At 42.6% G+C, this 16554-nt stretch overlaps 1 protein-coding gene across 3 annotated transcripts in view; it reads left to right on the forward strand.

Annotated features, from left to right (window-relative positions):
- Positions 1 to 16554, forward strand: part of Drc8 (dynein regulatory complex subunit 8) — a 110989-nt gene that overhangs the window by 46060 nt on the left and 48375 nt on the right. For all 3 annotated transcript variants that reach the window (XM_075989281.1, XM_075989282.1, XM_075989280.1), the window contains exon 3: positions 10218 to 10290. In XM_075989281.1, the coding sequence (XP_075845396.1) occupies positions 10218 to 10290 (73 nt within the window). The remainder of the gene's footprint in view (positions 1 to 10217; positions 10291 to 16554) is intronic.

Consider the following 16554-nt stretch of genomic DNA (forward strand, 5'->3'; position numbering starts at 1 on the left):
TGTTCTGAAGCCATTGTTAAAGACTAGTTGATATTAAAATACACTTAAACTCAGTTTAATTACTGTAGAAATGACTCAGCAGGTAAGAGCACTTTTGCGGAGGACCTGGGTTTGGTTCTCATGTTGGGCAGCTCACAACCACCTGGAACTCCAGCTCCATGGGATCTGATTCCCTCTTCTGGCCTTTTGTATGCCCAGATGCATGTGGTACACATAAAAAGACACATAGTCACACACGGCTGTACACAAAAACAAGCAAATAAATGTGATGAGATTTAAATAAAAAAAATAATTTTCAGTCAGTTCACTTGATCTAAAAATCTCACTTGCTAGAAGTTGGTTAACTGAGTTTAACATTTTATATCATTCTAGCTGTTGTTTTCTTCTTATAATTGCTATTTATCATTTACCATATATTTTATCATATTATTTACCATTCCCCAACCCCTCCCAGCTTTTTCTCTGCTTTCTACCCACCCATCTTTGTGTTATCTCTCTTAAAAATAAGAGAAAAAAGTCATAAAACCATAGAGTCTCATTGTGTTAGCCATCCACTCCTGAGCATGGGGCCTGCCCTGGATTGTGGTTGATACACCCAGTATCACTCCATCGAAGAAAACTGACTTTCCTCGCCCAGAAGCTATTAATTTTGAGTAGCTTTTTTGCTAGAACGGTGCCCGCTCCCCCTCTTTTGTGTTGAGATTTTTGCCAGCCTTGAGCTTGTACAAGTCTTGGACCTGCTGCCACCGTCTCTGTGAGTTCATACACGCCCTTTCCCCTGCTGTCTGGAAAATGCTATTTCATAAAATTGTCCACCTCTGGCTATTTGAATTTTTCTTTCCCCCTTTCCACATAGATCCCTGAACCTTCACACAGGGGTGTGGCAAAGACATTCCATTTAGGGCTGAGCATCTCCCTCTCTGCATGTTTTCCAGCTGTGTGTCTCTGTGCTCATTACTGCCTACTGCAAGAAGCTTCCCTGCTGAAGGTTGAGCAGAGTACTGATCTATGGTGTGGTGCTTTAAATGAAAATGCCTCCCTCGTGGGCTCACTGGGAGTGGCACTATTAGGAGGTGTGGCCTTCTTGGAGGAAGTGTGTCACTGGAAGTGGGCCTTCGGAAGCTCAAGCCAGGCACACTCTTTTCCTGCTGCCTGCTGGTCTGGATGTAGCGCTCTCAGCTCCTCTCCAGCACCATGTCCGCCTGTGTGCTGCCATGCTTCCCGCCATGCTGATAATGAGCTAAATCTCTGAACTGTAGCCAGGCCCAATTAAATGTTTTCCTTTATAAGAGTTGCCATGGTCACTATGTCTCCTCATAGCAATAAAACCCTAACTAAGATATATGGGTATAGCAATATGTCATTAGGAATAATTTTAGTTCTATGATCATTTAGCAAAATAATAGTAGTAGGTTTTTCCCAGGGCCCATGACCTATTTAGTCTTAGGTGTAGGTTCCATCTCAGGTAGTGGGCTTTAAACCTCATTTTTAAAAAAGTTTGCCTACTTCCCTGACATTCATGCCTCTATTATGTTGGTGAGCATATATTGCAGGTAGGTCTTACTAAATCTCACAGGGTTTGTAGCTGGATGAGATTTAATGATTACTTTTCTCTTCAGGTACTGTGTATAGAATCTTCTAGCAGTATGAACACTAGCTAGTGGGATGAATCTGAGTACCACTTAGATTTCTTCATGTTCTATGCCATAAGTATGTAGTCTTTTCAGCAATAGGGTCTTTTTTTTTTGTTTGTTTGCTTGTTTGTTTTTTTGAGACAGAATTTCTCTGTGTAGCAGTCCTGGCTGTCCTGGACTCCCTTTGTAGACTAGACTGGCTTTGAACTCACTGAGATTTGCCTGCCTCTGCCTCTCAAGTGCTGGGATTAAAGGCGTATGCCACCACCACCCAGCAGCGGTAGGGTCTTATTATCAAGTTGTCAATAACTTACAGTGTTTCGGGGAGCTATGGAACACTCCTTTGGCCAATGACTCAAAAAGATGTAGCCCGTTCTTGTTACTAGGGGTTTGGTTTGGCAGCGTCTGCTGTCTGTTTGGGGTATTCTCTCCCCCATTGTGTAGTGACTCCATTTAAGTTCCTTTATGCATGTATATATTTTAGGATGCTTCTACAGTAGTAGGTTTTCACGTGGCTCTTCAAAAGGCATTTAGTGTAGTTGTCCCCCCCCCCCCATATTCCCTCTTCTACTCCGTCCTCCCTTCCCCCACCCCACGTAATCCTTGTAAGTTCCTCTTTATACCCTTATAGACTATATTCTATTCCTCCTTCCTTGGAAGACCCTCCCACTAGGGTTTTCTTATTTTATGTTTTTGTTTCATTTCTAATTCCTAACTCACATTTTTTATCACTTCTGTTTTTTCCTTTGTTGTTGGAATTTTGTTTTGTATTTTTTTGAAATTATATTTTTATCATTTTGTTTGTTTTTGAGATAGAGTCTCATGTAGCCTAGTCTGGTTTTGAACTTGCTATGGAGGAGGGTCTGAGCTCCTGATTCTCTTGCCTCCATTTACCAAATGCTGGGATCACAAATGTGTACCACCACGTTTGGCATTTTTCATCTCTTCTGGTGTTTTCCTAAGTTTCTCTTCCAAGTTTTCTGCCTTCCTAAGCCGCCCCTCTCTTTCAGCACAAAGGCCCAGTCTTTTTCTTGCCCGTGTTCTTTTTTCTCTGTCTCCCACCCTTGGGAGCATCACTGTTCCTAAGGCTGCAGCATCAGCAGCCCAGTTTTCTCACCACGGCCAGCATAGCATCCCAGCTCATCTAGAAGCCATCTGGAGCTCTGCAGTGCCCACCTGGCCCTTCTGCTGTGCTCCCATGTTCCTGGCACCAGTGCCGTGCGAGAGTAGCTTAGAGGATCGCTTAGTCTTCTGTGTCTCCAGTCTTGGCTTTTATTCAGGCCACGGGAAACAGGGGAAACTCTGAGTCATCCAGGTGTCTGCTGTGATTGCCCTTTTCTCCCACCTCACAGACTTGGGGGACTTTCCGTCCCTGCTGGTGTTTAGGATTGAACTCAGGGCCTCACACATGGAGACCTACTGGAATCGCTTCATCTCACTTCATTGCCATCTAAAGAACTATTTAGAAGTAGTGGCATTTAAATGCCACCTTCCTATCCCTTTCTCATTTCCCCTTCTATTATCTCCTCATCTATACTCTGCATTGACTTCCCTGGATTGCCACTGAAGGTAATTGCTCATGAGCTGTTTTCTCTGGCCATATGTCCATCTGCCATTTAGAGGGAAGTGCTACTCAATCGTCAGAGAGCCAGACACGCCTGCTTCTTGTGACACAAGCCCAGTCTCAACCAGGTGACAGACCAGGCCAGCAGATCATAACATTCCCATTTCTTTCTTATAATAAAAAGGTGAGAAATTAGGCACAACAGGTTAAAGGAATTGGGCTGGAGGATTACACAACTCAAGACTGCTTCCTGCTTATTTGTGGGTGTCGTCTTGTGGGGGTGCTGAGAAAGCTGGGTACTGGCCACATCCTGGGGTAGCTGGTCACTTTACTCCTGTCCAGGGTTTGGGGTATGGAAATGTCTGGTGTCTCCTGGACCTGGCAAGGTTTGGCAGAATAGAGGACAAAGTTAAGTTTAGGAAGAGAAAAAAAATTCAGGACCAGGGAATTGAGAAGGGTGTATCTGACCTATTTAAGGTGGATTCTTCAATTCTTTGGGTTTGTGAAAACGTAAGTTTTAGAAATATATATTGTATAAACAATAGCATATTTATATCAGAATGTCTGTGACAGATGTTTTTGCACAATGAAAAGTGTTTTTAAGACTATGGAAGGCAGCACGAGAGAAAAGTTTGATAGCATGCACTTGTCCTCACACCTTTATAGCTTGCAGGTACACACCTTAATAACTTATATTTGTATTTTACTGAAATTTGTTTGGTGAGGTTGTCATTTTAAACTGACAAAACCTCAGCTGTAAAACTGCATCAGAGATCTTTGAGAAGGATAAAATTTTACTTGAGGAGTTATTGGTTAAAAAACGACAGAGAACTGACTTGGTTTCTACCCAGAGCCCTTCCTCAGGGTCCTCCATGATCGTTGAGGGTCATATTTGCCTTTTGTTGTTTAGCACAGGGCCTGCCAGGTTTTAGGAGATCCTGTGGGCTAAGAAATCTGTAGGAAGACAAACCTACCTTGTCCTGAGCAGCTAGACTATTAATTCCAGTGATTCTGTCCATTGTGTGGAGATCTTCAGTTTAGATTTTTGCCCAGTGGTCAGTGCTTGGCAGTTGAAATGAATTGCAGATGGATGTTGTTGTGTTCCCATCTGTCTTCTGTCTTCTTTGGAGGAAACAGAGTGCTGCTGCTAGGAGCCAACCTGTCTCTTTTTGTTATGAAAAGTTTTAAATAATTAAGCATTTAAATGCCATATTCCCCAGATCTCTGAGCAGCTGAGGGCTGTTTACTGGATATAGATGAGTTATAACTACAATATATATATAGAATCTGCATGGGGAGCTGGGTCCGAGCTTGACTGTACTGGCTTTCAACTTAACAGGTAAAGTGGGGTTGGATTAAGAGACTTAAAGTACATACTAATTTAAAACATGAGACTTACTGTTTTTATAGTCTGAAATGAGATACAATGAACAGTCATAACATTTAACAGTAAACATAGGTGCATTGAAGTTACATGTATGCACATATACAGTGAACAGGAATTGGGTGAAGTGGATGCTCTTGGGGGGGGGTCCTACCAATGGCATGCCAAGGCGCAAAACACACATGCAACGGAGTCAACACTGGGAGACAAGACAGGGAATACCTCAGTAAAGATGGTGGGTTATGGTCACCTGACCTGAATCTCAGTTAAGATGGCAGTGAAGTCACCTGACCTCAGTTAAGATTGCGATAAGATCACCTGACCTCAGTCAAAATGGCAGCAGTCACATGGTGTATGGAGAAGCCATGTTTTTTGAGCCACAGGAGTTTTAACCATAATAACAAGAGAGACCGAGAGGCATGATACGCCCTGTTGCAAAGCCTATAGGAAATGTCTCTTCTCTACAGGCGGGGTGTGGATGAAACAGCGACACTGCAAAGCCTATAGGAAATGTCTCTTCTCTACAGGCGGGGTGTTGAAGCCTGAGTGGTCTGGGCGACTCAGAAACCAGAGAGGCTAGAGGCTGCTCCAAGCGGTCTCTCATGGCAGGGACAATTTATGAATGGTCCAAAAGAAAAGAAAAAGAAAGAAAGAAAAATCTGAGGGACCCTGGGCCCCAAATTGAATGCATCACACAACATTTGCAGTGCTAGCGTGGGAAGACTAACCCCTTTAGTTTGGTCATGTTTTTAGCTATGGGAAGCAACCAGAAATGAATGTTAGCAAAGGGCTCAACTGTAGCCATGAAGGCTGTGGTTGGGGACTGGAAAGGGAGCACTCACCACCGAAGCTGCTGGTATGCATAGAGGTCAGTGTTCAGGCAGATAGAACACAGAGCTATTATAAAGAAACTTGGTTCCCGAGGTCAGGGTTTCATGTGTTCTCAGCTGGCCTGCCTGAAGGCAGGAGGGAACGTGGAGAGAGCCTGGCCGAGTCATGAGCATCAAATGTTATGGTGAAAATAAAACACCGTAGATCTCCAAGTGGTGGCAGTGGGCAGTGGGCAGCGGGCACAAGACCACAGCTGGCCACGAAGGCAGCTGGTCCCAGGCAGGGAGCCACAAGGTGGGTGAGAGACAGAAATGTGCCATGCAGAGAAAGTGGGTGTATATTTAGTGGGTTATGGAGGGGGAAAGTGAAGGGGGAATGGGAGAAGGGGGAAGAGGTGAAGAGGGAGAAGGGAGAGAGACAGAAAAGAGAGAGAGTGCAGGATGGAGGAGGCAGGATATCTGCTTCCCTTGGCAGAAGGGGAGGGATTGGGAGAGGGTGAGACTTGTCTCTTAACAGGGTTCCCAGGTGATGGACCAGGTAGCAGATCGTAACACAGGGTCCTCATATATACTGGATCTGCAGTTATATGTGATTGTGAGCTGCCTGCTATGGGTTCTGGGAACTGAACTTGAGTCCTCTGGAAGAACAGCAAATGCTCTTAACCATTGCTCCATCTCTTGAGCTCCTGGTGTGCTCTTCTTAGAGGAGCTCTTAGGCATCTGGGGCTCCCATACCTGATGTGCAGCTCCAGCTCAGATCTTCTCCTGTAACTCAATGCTCGTAAAGTTCCATCTCTGCTTGTTTCCCCTCAGTTGTGAACTCAGAGGTTAGCCTGTTCTTGTTTCATGGATAATGACGTGAGATTCCTTGGTCAGTAACAAAAGCCTTCCTTATGTCACAGTCAGTATGAGCAATGACTTTGCCCTCCAAGTTCTATAGCAGCAATCTAGATGACTGCCTTGACTAGCAGGGCCATCACGGAAAAGCGGCATTGGCATGGGGAGTGTTCTGCTCTCATGACCAAGAGTGGAAAAGCAGGGATCACCTCATCCCCTGAGATGGCCCACCATGAATGCATCTCTAAAAAATGACCAGAATCTTGCATTCCTGACATAACTAGCAGGAATATTCATGCTGGAAATTCAATATGAACTCTTTGGTTCCATATATCCTAAACTCGTTTCTTCTTTATTTCTTTCTTTCCTTCCCCTTTTTAAAAAGGCACTCGTACTCATTTGTGGAATCCAGTGTGGTATTTAAATACGTAAATACAGTGTGTAATTGGCCACATTGAAGTAATTAAGACCAACATTAAAGATTTGCTATATATATTATGTGTGTATTTGCATGTCTTTGTGCATAGGTAGTTGTATAGACCCTATATTAGATACCTGAAGCTGAAGTTACAGTCATTTGTGGTCCACCCAAAGTGGGTCTCCTGGGAAGTGAACTCAGGTCCTCTGTAAGAGCAGTATAAACCCTTGAGCCATGTCTCCATCCCCCTAAAATTAATTTTAATAGTGTACTACACATGTATACCTAAAATGTTTCAATATTTAACATATCTTAAATTTATGGTCAATATTAAATAAAAGTGAGATATTTAATATTCTATTTATACTGCTTTTGAAATCTATGTATATTTATTCTATGTGTATTTATTCTGCCACATTTCAAATATTTAAGAGCCAGATATAGTGACTATGGTATTGGACAATAGGCACTTCTAATTTCTTCAAATTCCCTATGCAGGAGCTGTCAGGTTTTTGTCTTTGTATTATCCTTGCTTTATGAAACATTTGTTCTCATGTGCTCAGTAAGTAGTTAATCTGTTGTTTCAATAGCATGTTTGATATAGTATATGTAGTAGGACGGCTATTTATTTGTTCCTGGCTGCCCAGACCCAAAATAATCACACAGAAACTATATTATTTACAACACTGCTTGGACTATTAGCTTATGCATATTTCTAGCTCACTCTTATATCTTAAATTAACCCATTTCTATTATTTTATATTTTACCATGAGGCTTGTGGCCTACCGGAAAGGTGGCTTGTGCTTTCTCCTCTGGCGGATCCATGGCTTCTCCCTGACTCTGCCTACTCTCTCTATATATATCTCTTCCAGCCTGGCTATATTCTGTTAAGCCATTGGCGGAAAGCAGCTTCTTTATTCATTAACCAATAAAAACAACACATATACAGAAGGACTTCCCACACCAATTGGTGTTACCCAGTTTCGTGTTGCTGCTAGAGGCTTCGTAAGAGAAAGTATAATCTTATAAAATATTTCTAGTGGCCGTCCTGTTCGGATCTGCCTAGATAAACCCTATGGTAAAAAAAAAAATAGTACAGAGGGTTGAAATGAGAGGGAACAAAGGAAGGGTCAAAGGAAACCACAGGAGGGCTGTGTATTAGTTTGACTTCTGTTGATGTGAGAGACACTGTGACCAAAGGGAGGAAGGGTTTATTTGGTCTACACTTCGGTATTGCAGTCCATCATGGAGGGAAGCCAGGGCTGGAACTCAAGCAGGAATCTGGAGCCTGCATAAACATGGTACCCCAAACAGGAGTAGAAACATACCTACAGTATAATAAAATTAACTTTAAATTTGTATCAATATACACAAATCCATACCAATGTAAAATGTTTAAGACTAGTAGTTGCTTTTTTAGTTTAAAAGTAGATTCCATAATCTACCCTTTTATCCTATCATTTCTATGTAGTGATATTTCGTTTGTATTTTAAAAAATAAAGCTAACCTGTAGGTCAGAAACGCACAACAGCCAGCCACTGGCTTTTACCTCTACCTCAGTCTGAAATGGTGATCCTGCCTCCAGGAATCTCAGAATGAGACTGTGTGTGAGAGCTGTCTTCTCCTGTCTTATATTCCTCTCTAGTGCTGGGATTAAAGGTGTGTACCACTACTGCCCAGTTTCTATGGCAAACTAGTGTGGCTACTGGGATTAAAGGTGTGTGTCACCACTGCCTGATCTGTAAGGCTGATCAGTGCGGCTGTTTTACTCTCTGAATTTCAGGCAAGGTTTATTTATTAAAATACAAATGAAATATCGCTACATATCTGTATCCCCCTTTTGCGTTTTAGAATGAGATCCCTGAATCTAATCTCCTTTGTTCAGCTTTATATTGATAATGCCAGGAATATCACACAACACAAAGACTCTGAAGGAGGCCTCCAGTTGAGGTTCCCTCTTTCTAGATGACTCCAGTTTGTGTCAGGTTGACAGAACCAAGCAGTACACCTTGCCTGGTGTGCTGGTGGTGATGAGTTGTCGTGAGGATGTGTGAGCCCTGTCTCCCCACTGCTGCTCTGCCTCTCGTGTCAGCTCCCACCACAGCCGCTAAGCTAAGAATTTAATAATTCTCACAGAAACTATTTGTTTTTCTTGCTAAAATACACAGCAAATAAAATTCTTCTAAAATTATCCAAAATGGTAAGGAAATTAAAGTGTTGGCTGAACATATGTGAAATTTTATTAACATTCAGATATGACTTTAATTTGAATGGAAATGTATAATAATCTACTACAAATACCATCATTATTTGCAGAGAATATTGAGTTGGATACTTTTTCTTAGGTTATTTGGTGGATTGAATTTCATTGTTATGGGGAAGGATGGAGCAAGTGGCTACATTGTCCTCAGCTGAGCTTTCTATTATACTAGTACTTGACTCTCCCTGTGTCTCCAGATCCATTTGTGTGCTTAGAGGAAGGTACTGGCTGTTTTGCCTTTAGGAGCATTTAGGAAGGGAACTCGTCCAGTCTAGCCAGTTGTGGCATCATCATTTGATCCTATGTAGTTTGGTGCTGGAGACCATGATTTAAGTTCTTTGTCACTAATGGAGCCTCTATGGCAAACATCTGGGATAGACAACAACATCCTCATTCTACAGATGCAGAATCTGAGGCTCTAGTGTTATGGAAATCCATCTTTCAAACCAAGCAGCACCCAGAGAGCTGTACAGCAAAGCTTTATTTAAGTCCAATAGGCATGGACCAAAGAGAGTGTTTTGCAAAGTCTGGTCCCATCCTGCAGTTTCTTACAACTTATATAGATTGAGCAACAGTGTGAAATCTGCATGGACCATATGAGGGTGGTCTCTGGATCTCATGACCACTGAAGGGATGTTTCCATTACAGTTTAAGTGTGTTTGCCAAAGCAGATGCTGTGGTAGCCAGTGGGTCTTTCTTACTTTAGCAAATATGACCAACTCTTTCTACAGATAGCTTTGTAAGCATTTGCCTTTTCAAGATAAGAGGACAAGACTCAACTGAAATAAGCAGGAGTACAGCGAGCAGAGAGAAGTAAAATTGAACCCAGCCTGTCTCTCCTTAGTCCTATAGCTAGAACTTATGAGGCTCCCACAGTACAAGGCTAGCGCTAGATTTGCTAGGCGCATATTAGCATACTAGATGTTTAATATATATTCTCTTTCCTTGTCCATTAGAGTTAAGCAATGGTTGAGATTGGTAAGAATGGTGGCTGCCATTCTTTCTTCCTCCTGTCATCCCGTCCTGATCCCTTCTCTGGAGCTTTGAGATTTTGAACTAGTCAGGGTTTGCATTTGCCAGTCAGTGAAAGCGTTGGCCTGTCCTCGTTCACTTGTGTGCCTTTTACTTTTCCCAGAACGTTTCTTGTACAGCTGTGAGCCAATACTTGAGTGAGGTGATTTGCAATATTACCGGTGATCTGAAATAATTTAGATAATTATTTGATAATTTATACTTGCCTTTCCAGAATTTATATTCTGAAACTGTTTACAACTTTGTTTTTTTCCTAGAGAGATTGGGACAATTATCAGGTCACTGGGATGCTGCCCTACTGAAGGAGAGCTACATGATTTCATTGCAGAGGTAGGTAGGCAGCGAGGAAGACTGGGCTGAGTCTAGAACTCCTTGTAACTAAAAAAAAAAAAATCTTACAAAAACCTAAAAACTCCCTGCACTACTCAGCGTGCTGTTTGAGAGTGTTAGGGTAGCTATGCACGTAAGTCAGCAATGGGACCTGAAAGCATTTTGATCAAGTCTTGAAGAAATGACAACTATTGATATATAGTTTTTAAATTAGTTCAAGATAGGCCAATGAAGACAAGGAAGTCTGACCACATAGGGAAAGACCAATAATAGATATATTTAGTAATACTGTATGCAGAGAGACTGCAGTTTTTATTTATTTAAGAAAATAAAACTAAGTTTCAGGGCACATATAATAATAAATCAACTAAAATAGAAAGCACTAACCAGTCTAAAAATCTAAAAAAAATATTATTCATAATAACAAAAAGTTAACCACATGGCTTGGTATCTTTTTTGATGAGGCAGTCACATCTTGCTTGCTCTCTGTCTGGCTTCCTTTGTGTCTAGGTGATGACTGCAGACTGAATCTTTCCTTTTCCCAGGATTTTTGTTGCCCCGCCTCTACTTCCTGTCTGGTTGCCATTGCCCTGCCTATATTTCCTGCCTGGCTACTGGCCAATTAGCATTTTATTAAAAATAATACAAGTGACAGGATGAAAGACCATTGTCCCACAGCACTTGACAAAGGACACATCTTCACAGTGTACAAAACATTATTCCACACCATTCTATGATGTAAGAAGGTTAAGAAGAAGAAATTCTGGATTTTAGGCTGCTGTAGGAGAAACCTGAAGTAGTAAAGTTGATGCTACAAAGGAGGGTTTACTAGTTATCATAATTAGAACATATTATGGAATGCTGCCCCATTGTGACTGGGAGATAAAGTAGTGTACTCACCAGACCTGTCAGAAACGCTAGAAATGAAAGTTTGTACCACAATTGAAGTCTGAAGTTTAGGGATGCTAAGAGAGTTTCTGCCAATGTTTATTTAGTAACATCGACCTCCATTAGGCTCCATTTCCATAGCAAAAGGAGGAAACTGACTTACAACCAGCCATTAGGTTCATCCCATACCAAAGAACGGGCCTCTAAGGGCCAGTTCAAGGGTTATAACCACCCTGCCATTACTGCCAGGTGGACAAGATGGCCCTGGGTAGCCACTATTCAAAAAGAACAGCACTGGGGTACTTAAGAAATGCTTTTGGCAATATCTTTGTTGTGTAACCCTCACATCTGTCCGTCTGTCCATCTGTCCAAAAGGCTAGACTTGCAGTCTCCTGTCTCTGTTTAAATTGTTCAAAGAGAACCTGGAGCTGGGAACTGAAGGAGGCGCGAGGGTGACAGCATCTGTGAGACGCACACGCCTGTGGTGTGTATAAGTTAGAAACCTGCTCAAGGCCGGCCCCTCTGAGCATTAGCCAGAGCTGGGTACTGCTGTGCTGGAGAGTTTTTATGAATCTCTAAGTGTGTGGAGTGATTTCTCACTAGGAAGGCATATCCATGCTAGAACAGGGCAAGGCAGTTGATTTCTGTTGAGTATCAGTTTCTCCAGAATAATGCCAACTTCAGAGTTTGCCTCCAGGACACATTCAGTAATGTATTACAAGCCAGTTTTAAATGGAAAAGCACTGGAAAGTCAGGCAGTTTACAGTCAGATGGACACTGTTGCTCAGCTATCAGCACCGTAGCAGCTCTTAGCTGTTTTCACATTCCTGTGACCACAGTCCCTGTCGAAGATAGCTTGAGGGAGCCAAGACTTGTTTTGGAGCATGGTTCTAGAGCAGCGACTCTCACCTTCATAGAGCTGCGTGCGACCCTTTTACACAGTTCCTCATGTTGTGCTGACCTCCAGCCGTTAAAATTATTTTCGTTGCTATTTCATAACTAATTTTGCTACTGTTATGAACCACAATGTAAATATTTTTGGAGGTGTTGCCAAAGGAGTCATGACCCATAGGTTGAGAACCACTGTTTAGAGGGCTTCGGCGGAGACTACCAGTTGCTGGTGTACCAGGGAAGCTGGAAGTGGATGGGTGTAACCTTCAAAGACCCACCCCAGCTACCCACTTCTAGTAGACTTCACTCTAAAGGTTCCAAGGCCTCCTTAATAGTACCACCAGCTAGGGAACAAGTGTTGAAAATAAGAGCCTGTGGGTATTTCAGGTACAGACCAGAGCAGCAGCATCATTTCCTCATTATTATTTGAATGTTTAGTAAGATATTCTAAGTTGTAAGAATATATTGTTTTTCTACTTTGGAATCTCAAAAATTATTTGAATGAAGATTAGGAAAAAGGCTTGTTTTTCCCATGGACCCATCTAATCCCCCTAAGGTGTTCTAGATGCCTGCTTCAAAACATTTATACACAAAGCTGGAACTGTGCATGGAGAGGCAAAAGGCGCTATGAGGAAGGTAGGAACTGGGAAATAAATTCATGGTGAAATGAGAATTAGTGTGTAGCAGGCATGGTGGCACACGTCATTAATCCCAGCACTTACAAGAGAGAGGCAGGTGAATCTCTGAGTTTGAGGTCAGCCTGATTTACAGAGTGAGTTCCAGGACAGCCAGGGCTACACAGAGAAACCTTGACTCTAGAAAAACAAAACAAAACAAATAAAAGAGAGTCAGTGTGTGTTCAGTAAACAGAACAAGACTAAGAACTGAAGACCAGGGAAGAAGAATGGCTTGTGTGTGTGTGTTTTAGTATATACTAGGAATCTGAAAAAACAAACAAACCCTTCCTACACCTTCCAAATACCACAAACCCCATTTATGTAAATATTTTCTGTAGTTTGCTTTCTTTTTATTATTTTGGAGACAGACTCACTATGTAGCTCTAGATAGCCTTGAACTCACAGAAATAAGTTTACCTCTGCTTCCTGAGTGCTGGCTGGCATATTAAAGGCATGCACCATCTGCCCAGTGACCCCAATCAGACCATAACTATTATAAATATAAGTAACTGAAAAAAGTTTTGAAGATTAGGAGAAAGACTTGTTTTTCCTGAAAATTACATATATAATAGTTGTGGTTCAACTGGGTTGCCAGCCTATATAAGTTATGCAAAAGTTTACTGGTGTGCCAACACAGTTTATCCCAATTAACTCTAGCAATGGAGTTACAGCAGCTTGAGCACCCTTGAATGTGAGCAGATAAATGGGAAGAGTACACACGTATTTGTACTTATCAAATACATTCAGGACATTGAAAATCCACAACAGGAAATATCTACAGGTGAATATCATGTTGCTAAATGTTCTCTAATGACTTCAGAGAAAAAACAATCTAAGTGTATTTATAGGTATGCTTTAAAATTATTTTGGGGCTGGCAGATGGCTGAGCAGGAAAGGGACCTTGCTGCTATGCCTGGCAACCCGAGTTTCATTCCTGGAACTCACGTAATGGAAGAAGCAAACTGATTCCCATAGCTGTTCTCCGACCTCTAAACACACACACACACACACACACACACACACACACACACACTTATTTGATTATTATATATACAGTACATATATATAATATATATTTAATAATTCTGTTAAAATTTTGAAGCTTTATCTGGAAATTGAATTCTCTAGCTATCATGTTCTTAAATTTTAGAACAGAGACATCTCTAACATAACTTTTTAAATCCTCAGCTCTTTGCTTCCTGAAGATCAGAAATCTCTTAAAATAGACCAGTTTTTAAATTCCTCAACATTGATTCATCTGTTTGGTATTCTAAAAGTAGCAACTTACTCCAAGTTACCCCTGTCTGAATAGGATGTTATAAAAGCCTGCAGGTATGAGAAGGAAGGCTAGTGCAAATCTTAACTTCACGCAGGTTACCAGCAGCCCTGCCTCTGATATTAAGTCAGAGCTATCTAGGATTTTCAGAGCATGTGAGCTGGGAGGAGAGAAATACTATTTAAAGGTCTATGTCCTTTGAAATTCAAACTTACATAGAATTAAAGAGAATTGTATTACAGAGGAAAGCTAAAAGATGTCTCAAAACAAAAAAAAAGAGACCTGTGTTGATAGGATTATTGATCTAGGCTTCAGAACTAAACTTGGATTGTGCCTTTTATTGGGGAGACATCTTCAGCCACCTGCTCCTCCACACTTGCCTGTTGTGGGTAGCAAGCAGTGTCCCTGTTGGCCCCTCTGTTTTGCTACTAATGTGCTGTGTTCCCGAGAAGGTATCTTGGGATCTCCCTGTGTATTAGTAGGGATTCTCTAGAGTAACAGAATTTACAGAACGAATCACTCTGTAGATAGAAAGGGGATTTATTAGAATGACGTAGAGGTCTAGCTAATCCAACAGTGGCTGCCTATGAACGGAAGGTTCAAGAATCCACTAGTTGTCAGTCCATGAGTCTGGGTATCTCAGCTGGTCTTCAGTATATACCAGCATCCCAAAGAAGTGGGTTCTAATGCCAGTGAAGGAATGGACTTGCTCAGGTAGGCAAAGAGAGAGCTTCTTTCTTCCTTATCTCTTATACAGGCTGCTAGTAGACCCTGTGGTCCAGATTAAAGGTGGATCTTCCCACCTCGAAAGATCTGGATTAGAGTGTTATCTCCCCACTGCAAAGATCAGATTAGAAGTGTGTTCCCACTTCAGATAATTAAGGAAAAGCCCCTCACACGTGTGCCCAGCCCTCTGGGGTCCGCTCATTCCAGCTGTAGCCACCTTGACGGCCAGAGTCGCTGGCACACCTTGGTTCTCTGTTTGTCCTTAGCAGTCAGTGCTGTGAGGCCTCAAGCTTCTGTGGTCAAACAACTTCACATTGCCATGGCCTAGAGGGAGCTGGCTGGCAGATTACCCCACAGATGCTAACTACCCAGGTTTGTGTGTGCATGGGTCTAGTGAATCCTACAGGGACCTAGTGAACCCAGGCTTGATGAGCCAACTATCTGAGGCGACCATCTTGGGCCCGAGTGCTGCCTAGGCTGCTTTCACCAACATTTCCCCATGCCCTTAGTGAGCAGGGCACCGTTCCTTTCACCATCTTCCATGGAACATAATCTCTGGTGGTTTTCTGACTCATGGATGCTGTATCTGTCCCAGTCAGTCTGTGCGGAGGAGAAAACTGGCCTTTCTGTTTCAATTGCTGGTTAGTTGTCTCTTAGTTATCTCAGGCCCCTAAGAGCCTTTCTGGTAGCAAGTCTTCCTTACCGGAGGAAGGGGTCTTGCCAGAGGGGTGGCCCTGTGTCCTGGGAAGTAGCTGACAGTTTTTGTTTCCCTGTCTTGTGTTTTAGACCTCTGATCAGCAAGGCTTGCCTCCTGTTCACCCTAGCTAGTTTCATTCCTTCCTTCAGTATGCATTTTCCTTCCTCCCCTGATGGGCCCAGTGCCTCCCCAGCTGGCTTATGCCGCCATTTAACACAAATTGCCAGTTTACCATATAGGAGAGACGAGGCAGTTCCTGAAGGGTGCCTTTTACCTGAGGTGAGAGTCTTCTGCGACACAACACTGCCACCTCCTGTTAGAAAGTGGTAGATGCAAGCCTAGTACTTCCATGGGATTTCCTAGCCAGTGTCTGTAGAGGAACCTGCCGTTTGATTTCTCCATCCCACACATCAGCATGCCAGGCCTTGTAGCCAGCACTCTGGCCTTAAGTATCTGCTTCGCCTAAGCATGTCAACACCTTTGGATGTCTTTACTGCATTTTCTGTTTCAGGGATGTCACACTAAAGTGTATGTGCCTCCCCACAGCCTATTGTTTGAAGCCCGATCTAAGGATGGTATATACGTTACTTTTCTTATTGTTGTGACAAAGTCCCTACAGAAACAACCCCAGGAGGGGCAGAGACGTGTGATTTGGCACGTGGTTTGAGTCCGTCATGGTAGGGAATGGATGGTGACAGGAACACGGGACAGTTGGTCACACTGCGCCTGCTGTTAGCAGGCAGAGATGGATGCTGGTGCTCAGCTCCCCTTTTCTACATGATTTAGCCCAGGACCCCAACCCGTGGAGCGATGCTGCCCACACTGAAGGTCTCCCTTCTTCGACTGACCCTTTCTAGAAACATTCTGACAGACGCACGCACAGGTGAATTTCCAAGGTGACTCTTGACATTTGGTTATGAGACGCCATCAGCTGAGTGTCTCCGTAGTCTTCCAAAGTGATCTTAACAGACTCAGATCCACAGTGAAGACTGAGCATCAGTGACGGTTTAACAACTTTTTAAATATCATAAAAGTAAAGAAAACTCCACATAAAAATCTTGTATATCCAGCAATCCCTATTTATTACCCTCTCTTTCATGGAGTTGCAG

Source organism: Microtus pennsylvanicus, chromosome 10 (assembly GCF_037038515.1).
Source record: "Microtus pennsylvanicus isolate mMicPen1 chromosome 10, mMicPen1.hap1, whole genome shotgun sequence".
NCBI lineage: Eukaryota > Metazoa > Chordata > Mammalia > Rodentia > Cricetidae > Microtus > Microtus pennsylvanicus.